We start from the raw sequence: 8075 nt of genomic DNA on the forward strand, positions 1-8075 counted from the left end.
ACTGCAACCATCTCATCTCGGGCGGCAGGGGCTCTTGTCAACTGCGAACCACATTAAACCCAGCTGTGAGATTCTCCTCCCTCATGGGTTGCTTCATGCCCAGATCTTGATCCAACAAGGAATTGCCACCTAATTTGGCAGCATACATGAGGGTCAATATCAAAACAAACATGGCCCACATGCCGATGTCAGCATCCTCATGCCCCGGCTAGGCTTACAGCATAACCAAAAGGCATGCTGTAGCTTATTGCTCAATATCTTGCTTGTTCAACTCTTCACATGGGGCTATGGAAGTGATGGAATGAGATAAACACCTCTTATAGGGTAATTTGTTTTTCTAGCTAGCTCAACATTCTCTAAACAGAAAAGTTGTGCCAAATATCTTCAAATTTTGAAGAGAAGCGGATTCGCCAACGATTCGGAGAACTTATGTTCTTCCTTCAGGAAAATTTAACAAAACAGGTTCAGATCCCAGGTCCTATTCTGCACCAGGATTCAGCAGTCCCTTGTGCTCAAGACACACCCCCACAGGCACAGATGCATTGCAAACCTGTCGCAAACATCAGCATGCCCATTTCCAACCTCTACACCATTTCCTTCCCTTCCCACCAATATACACACAGTAACTCCACAAATATAGGATATACATAAGCTGATGGAGACTAATGCATTTGGGCCCTATACAAGGGTTCCAAAATTTTACTTCATTTTTCCTCTCTGGCCATGCTAGGCGGCCGCTACGGTGCTGCTTTTGCCGGACGGGTCTGAGCCGCCACCGCCACTGCCCCCGCCGCCGGTCGGAGTGGAGCACTTCTTCTCCTTGAGCTCGTCCAGATTCATCTGATGCTGCCTACACTCCTGGCTGCAGAAGGCCACCTCACCCCTGAGCGAAAACACAAAAGTTTAATACCAAATGATGGTTTGATTACACAAAACATTATTAGCATCTGTTTAGTTTCTGCCGGATGAGAGATATTTTGCTAAGTAACTATCAGTTAACAATCCTTTTTTGCTACCAAAACAGGAGGCAGATATTGAGTGTTGGGCTAGTATTATGTTGGAGACCCATTCACATCCCATGAATCCATGATGCAGAGGTTGGTTACTAAGCAATGCCACCTGCTCAGGAACCCAACCACTCAGAAAGGGAAACAAGGACTTGTCTTGTTTCTTGTCATGAAAAATGAATTCCCTTTCACCCACAAAGTGGAAAGCAAGGCACAAGAGATATTAATACAAAAGTGCATCTGTGATTTTCCAGCAACCGAAAGGGCAGCTGGCTCCTATTTTCTCCTCAACTTGTTCATTTCAGTTTCATTCTGTCCACCCCCCCCCCCCCCCCCCCCCCCCCCCCGTTCAAACAGAGCATGAGTGAATCATCATTTTCCACAGAAAAAAAAAAGTGAAACATCATGCATCACCCCAAGCATTTGGAACAGTGAAGACAGAGGGAATCTAGCGCGATAGACACGCAGAATATTCTCCAAACTCAGGTGGCAGTCAGATCAAATTTTTATCTCAATAATACTCTGTTTCGGAGAAAAGAGAACAGAGCTACATGCTTTCTCTGAAACAAAGTGAAGCAGATCATCCAAAAATATCTGGCAATCAAGAATCACAAAGATCAATCAGTTCCTCTGTGCCAAGATCACGAAAAACTAGTTGCGTTGCAACAACCTTGAAGAGGCAAAGAACAAGAAGCAGAGTAACAGAATCTTTAGGACGCAGGGCAGCAGAAACAGCGGATATTTTCAAACAGAGCCTACGGGAATCTCAGAGAGAAACGAAAAAAAAATAACGCAAAGGCTTACGCACATGTAGATGAAGGTGTCGCGTCCGGGGCCGAGGCCGCGCTTGCAGAGCCCACAGGCCTTGAGGAACGCCGCCTCCGGCACGGGGAAGCAGCCCGCCGAGTGCCGCCTCATCTCGGCGCCCCACACGGACCCCGCCCCCACCGCAGCCGCAGCCACCTCCCCCCTAGCCGGCCGCGTGGGCGCGCGCCCGGTCGGCTCCGGCGGCTGCTGCCCGAGGTCGGACAGGCTCGTTGTCCGCCGCATCACGGACTGCGACGGCGGCGGCGACGAGGACGACCCGCCGCTGCTCCGGGACGCGGAGCCGCTGTTCCGGGGGCGCTTCCTCGTGGACATGACCGCCTCGGACGGATCCCCTTGTGGTGGTTGCGACGGTGGCGGCGGCTCGCTCTCGTGGCCTTGCTTGAGGAGGGAGAGCCGAAGAGGGAGTGGGGAGAGGCGAGTGGCGAAAGGGGGAGGCGCTTCTCGGGGTGGTTAAAAGAGGAGGGAGGGAGAGGGGACGGGAGGGAATCGGGGGATCTGCGCCGTCCATCGGAATCTAATCAATGGATACCATCCCTCACCAGCGAAGTGATTCCGACCAATTTATTAATTTGCTAGTGTTTGGCGCGCGCGCGGTGTCTCCCGATGTTGTGGTATGTTACATGAGATGTGCTAATAGTTGCAGCGATCTGAGGTTCGATGCTACCTGATATATGCCAATAATTATAGTGATCTAATAATGTAAGTGAGATTACTACATATAGTATATTAGTCGACGTGGAAAAAATAATGTAGACATATTAGACAAAGTTTTCAAATGTACATACTAAGATATAAATGAACAGTAGTAAAATACATATAATTTTAAAAATATTAAAATTACATAGATCCTTAACGATCTACATAGAGATGTAAATTACAATAGGATTTTCATATACCTATTTAGCTTATGATATGCTTGCTGACGATGGCATTTGAGCTGTTTTGATTAGTGGCCGGAAACCTGACTGGTGAGTGATGGATGCGCTGCTCTAACCTGCGAGTGATGGTTGTGCTGAGCTAACCAATTAAGGCAGTTTGGATGTGGGCTGTGCTTGTTGCTTTTCTGCTTTAGTAGCTTTATGGCCTTACCAGCTAAAGGTCAGTCCGTTTGGGCTCTAGCACGTTGATACATGCACCTAATATACCTGAAATAAGAGAGAGCAGGGGAAAACAAAACTATTAAATACTTTTTTTCAGTATGGTAAAAATTTGAACGAAAAAACTTTGTAATTTCCATGCTATTTGAAACTTGCTACATCCATTCTTCTATTTATAATAAATAAAAAAAGATTGCATAACCAGGGCATCTCACTGTAAAAGTAAAAGGAGTTCATGCAGGCAGATTACAGGATGACGCTCTAAATACATATAACACTCAAAATACTAATTTCAGAAGCAGTACAATTCAGATTACCTACAATACTTGGATATATAGTACTTAAAGTACTAATTTTAGGAGTGGTATAGATTTTATAAAATCAACTAATCTGGTGCAATCAGGTTGTTTCAAACAATTGTGGCCCATGCTCTGATGGAGTGCCAGATGAATTAACTTTGAATATGGCACGATAAGTTTAATCAAACATTATATATTGACATTGAAGAGAATAGGAACAGAGATCAGGAAGGAAGCTATTTCGAAAATTTACCCTGAACACTTCAACTTATGACAAATGTGCGCAAACACCTAATTATGAAAATAGTAAATCAGCATATTTGTGGCAAAATAAATAAATGCAGTTAGCACTTCGAGCAAAGAGGTAAGCATAACACCATGGAAAACATCATACAGCAGAAAAATCCTTAAAATGTTGACCCTTTCCTTAACATAAAGGTACAATTGAAATTTATGAAACAAACTACTGGAATATATGGGAATGATTCATCTCCTCCCTGTGGTCTCAATATACCAAAGTAGCACTTGCTGCAAAAAGTGCAGTTCCTTTTAGGCAATTAGAAAATATGCAACAAACACCAGAATAACTACGGAGTACAAACGGGGCTGCATTTACTATCTTAGCGCTAGGTTCATATCTTGCTGCCACCTCAACATTTGCTTTGTCAATAATTTTAAACAACAGTATTTTGGTTTCTTTTAAATAATGCAGATGCAGCTTAAATGAAGATGCATCATGTGCAGTATGTAGCATGGGTACAGGGAGGCAACTCAAAGAATACAGACATGAAAAGAGGCAAGGTATGAGTAAGCCATAAATATATCAGAATCGGAGCATCACCTGAGTAAAAAAATAGATATTCAAACAATTTTGGTATGACCTTCTCCAAACTCTGCAATATGAAGCCATGTGCTTCACATCCTAGCTGAATTTCTTGATAACAAAAGAAGAAAGTTAGCATAAGAATAGGCAAAAGATACTTTAGGCATCTATCTATCAGGTGAAGAACAACCTGCAAAAGGGATATGTATATCAAGGTTGGCAGAATAGTTGATGAAAATTTTGCAGATATCTGCATTGTCTAATATCTGGGCATGTCTTAATATTCAGTAAATTGTATATGCATCTCTTCAAAAGCAAAGCTAGTGTAGTGCTAACTACCACGAAAAAGGGCAGCATGTAGGAGGCTTAACCATCTTTCTTTCTTGATTCCATAAGTTGTGAGGCAATACCAACGTAACGCAGAGCATTGAACCCTGCAAATTCAACTGGAGAGATAAAAAAAATGTATCCATGATTCTGAATTTAGGTGATCAGACTGCAACTTATTTGGATCAGTTCAGATATCTATACATGATGTTTTCAATGTGAATAGCAAACATAACACCAAGGAATCAGGGTTAACTGACCACGCACCATTGATGATTGATCGCCCCTGCGATAGTAGCTAAGCCGAAAGCAGAAACTGGATGTATTTTGATTCCAGGAAGGTCATCTATGGCCTCTTCAGCAACTCAGCACCGTGCCCAGCCAGATGCTACAATAGGCAGGCCAAGGGTGCTTGTGGACTGCTTCACGGGCAGCAACTGTTGCAGCTGACGACTACGCACTCTGCCATGCAGTTTGTCCCCAAACGAAAATCCCTTTACATAAATTATTAAATCAATCATACAAGACATACAGATCCTTGCCGGACTCACTGCCAAATATTTATTTACCTTCAGGCTTCAACGTTGTTCCCCAGTCCTAAATCACCAGCACCCATATCAACACTGATGCCAAGCAGGGAGTCCAACTGATCCTTGCCGCACTCAAAGCTGGAAATCAAATTAAATTAGCCAAGGATAATTATTTGAATCCTCAATAAGCAATGAGCCGGCGAACTTGCCAGCATTCTTCTCAGGGAACCCGGCCACTAGGCCCATGCCCCCCACAGCACGCATCTGAATCAGCTTTCTTATCACCAAATCGAGCACTTGCAATCACCGTATCCAACCACCCTCCATCAAAACGGAATACATACTCACAGAATTGAACTGTATATCAACCAAATTTCTCATTTCGAAAAAAAATACATGTGAGATAGGATAGGGAAAATTGAGAGAAGTAACTCCAATCCATGTCGGTTATCATCGTCGCCGATCCCTGCCAGTGAATCCGGGCTTCCCAAAAGCAGGGGCGCCGGAACCCCATATGCACAAAGAGTATTGACCAGGGAACCGAATCTGCATATTGGGAAGGAGCAAAGGGACGCCGGCATGGAGGGAGAACCTTGCATATAGGAGCCGCATGGGAGTGTGGATGAAAAGAGAAAATTGGGGAAAGAGGACCGCTCACAACATCATCCTTTCACAGGAGATAAAATTACCAAGAAACAATCCCCAATACCGAACACCAAAACCCTAACCATCATGGAGCGAGGAGCACTTACAAATCGGATGAGGAGGTGCCCCTAGATCAATCATTCAGCCGGGGCGAGAATTTGCAAGCAGGAGAAGGGAGAGGGGCGCGACATGGCGAGGAGGGAGGCGCGTGTGGGCGGCGGCCGTGCGGAGGAGCGAGGAGGTTTTTTCTTTTTTTGACGGGAGGGTGAGGGGGACGGTGCTCCTGGATGTTTCGCGAGGGGGAGGAAGTTCGTGGCAGCTGGACCGACCAACGAGCGCCGTAAAAGTCGGATCGGACGGTGGAAAAAAATTTTACCGACGTGGATAGCGCGGTTACTCGCCGAGCTCGCCGCGTTTGTTATATTCTATTATTATTATCGATTTAATTAATGCTACTCTCCGTTTGCAATTAATGATGACGCCAATATTTTGGGTTAGGTGGCGTCGCACTTTTGTACGAGTATCGTTTCTGCGGGCAGAGGTACCGGTGGAGGGTGACGCGTGAGGTCGATGAAATGTGGGGCCGACTGTCAGCGACGGAGGTCGCGATCAAAGGGATCGTTGTGGTTGCAGCGCTGTAGGCATCTGTGTGCGATTTCCATCATGTTAACGAAGATGTCCTCCTGTTCGACCATATTTTTTTTTACTGAAATATAGTTCATACGCTCACAAATGCATCGCACATTTAGTGTGGATGCGTTGTGGTCATGGTGTGATGGCGAGCATGTTGTTCGGCGGCAGTGCCGCACACGACCGACGTGACCGTCAGCCATCATGCCATCCAAGAGTTACCGCCTCATCTAGTGATCGGTGATCGGCTTTCGAGTTGTGTCACGGCTTGTCTCTTGCACACTTCACCGCTGTTACCCTCCATATGAGAGACCGCCCAACACAACGGGGACAAAAGATGGCAGGATGCATAGAAACCAAAGCTCACCGGACACGACGATCTCTCTTGAAGCTGATGGCAACAACTTTTCCAACACATCTAGGCTCTGCATACCGCCATCCAACGTCGAACAAGGGAAAGAAACCTCGAAGGGGAATAGCGGTAGAGGTGGATAGCACGATCCGACATTAAATTTGATGACACGGCCAATAAGGAGAGCGCTAATGAAGTAGATGCGCCAAAAGAGGACAGTAACTGGATCACAACATAGCCAACAAGAGGTGTCAGCTACATCCAAGAACTGTAGCAAAGGATATGCAAGAACCAACTCCGAGCACCGACGAAAGTGGCTGAGGATGGCAAGTTTCTAGGCGGACCACACGAAGGTTTGGCACCTCCTACGCACCAAGCGCGAAGCTTTCGCCACACGGATGTCGCCGTCGCGCCAGCAAGCTATCTACCGTGTCCAAGGCACCATAGAGGATAGGTATTAGGGTGGACAGTGCGAAGGTGAGGCATCTCCCACGCACCAAGCACTGCGCTTTTGCTGCATGGATCAGGTGCACCAGTTGCACCAATAGGATGGCACAATGGTTGACAATCACATCACCCGTGTGCAGCACCCAGATGGACACCAAGAGCCGCCATGGTGACTTATGTGATGTCCTTCTGGCCAAGCCTGCCGGGCACCCCGCATAGCAGAGCTGACACCACTAGGAGCCACTAGAGATGCAAAGGCCACTGACCGCTAGCTATAGGGGAACCGCGACCACCCCACTCACCAAAAGAAGCCTAAGGTGAGGGGAGCAACGGCCTCAGGTGAGGCGCCGGCCGCTAGGGCGGACGCCCGCCTCGAACGACGAGATCAAGCACCAAGGGCTGCCATTGGCTGAGGAATCACTCGGCGAAGGACAAGGAAGCACAGGCGCCGCAGGCTGAAACGAAGGAGCCAAGGCCGACCGATAGCCATGGCGCTCAAATACGGCCTATTGGAGACACACCTCCAACGAAGACGAAAGAAGATGGGTCAAGATGCCAACTGACTGCTGTCGGTCGATTTTGGCCACCAAGCACTGATCGAGTGGCCATCCATGCGGTGCGGCCACCACACGACGGATTTGATGGTCCGGCCATCTTCGCTTACAAGAACGGGATGGGAAGGAGTAGGGAAGATGGGAGGGAGAGAAACATAGAAGGGCTGCCGCCACTAGCTGGGAGAGTGATGGGGATGTCATGGCCGGCGGAGCGGTGGCCACCAACGCTTGGATGGTTGGGGCTCGGCGGTGTTTCGAGACCCAAGTCGCCCATAGGACGACGTGAGTGCTTTTTTTTTCCCTTAGTAGACAAGTGAGATACTTTTATTAATGGACCCATGAAACTTTGACCCACTAAAAGAAAGAAAGAGCAACCTAGTCCGTGCATCTTGTTGTAAGATTGCATGACGACTCTAAAGAAATATTTAAAATTTTGGCCAAAATTTTATAAATTCTTGAGATTTCATCCTTTTCGGTCATAACCGATATTACTGTTTGAAAAGAAAATATATATTGATCGAAAGCTACCGTTTTAT

The 8075-nt window shown here is 46.7% G+C and overlaps 1 protein-coding gene across 21 annotated transcripts; it reads right to left on the bottom strand.

The window, feature by feature from the left end:
- Positions 1-383: 383 nt before the first annotated feature.
- LOC101777025 lies at positions 384-5849 on the bottom strand. 21 transcript variants are annotated; one of them, XM_022825920.1, is made up of 7 exons: positions 4951-5112; positions 4649-4875; positions 4426-4488; positions 4073-4165; positions 2732-2980; positions 1816-2499; positions 384-883 (listed from the first exon to the last, which is right to left on the bottom strand). In XM_022825920.1, exons 6-7 carry the CDS (start codon positions 2145-2147, stop codon positions 727-729), a joined length of 489 nt encoding a protein of 162 aa, XP_022681655.1. In that variant the 5' UTR covers positions 2148-2499; positions 2732-2980; positions 4073-4165; positions 4426-4488; positions 4649-4875; positions 4951-5112; the 3' UTR covers positions 384-726. The 21 variants fall into 21 exon arrangements, 17 of the variants coding, with proteins under 17 accessions (XP_022681655.1, XP_022681653.1, XP_014660609.1 ...); XM_022825918.1 differs by having other exon boundaries at positions 4073-4157; positions 4394-4488; XM_014805123.2 differs by having other exon boundaries at positions 4394-4488.
- Between the last annotated feature and the right edge of the window lie 2226 nt (positions 5850-8075).

This window comes from Setaria italica, chromosome IV, assembly GCF_000263155.2.
Source record: "Setaria italica strain Yugu1 chromosome IV, Setaria_italica_v2.0, whole genome shotgun sequence".
NCBI classification, from domain to species: domain Eukaryota; kingdom Viridiplantae; phylum Streptophyta; class Magnoliopsida; order Poales; family Poaceae; genus Setaria; species Setaria italica.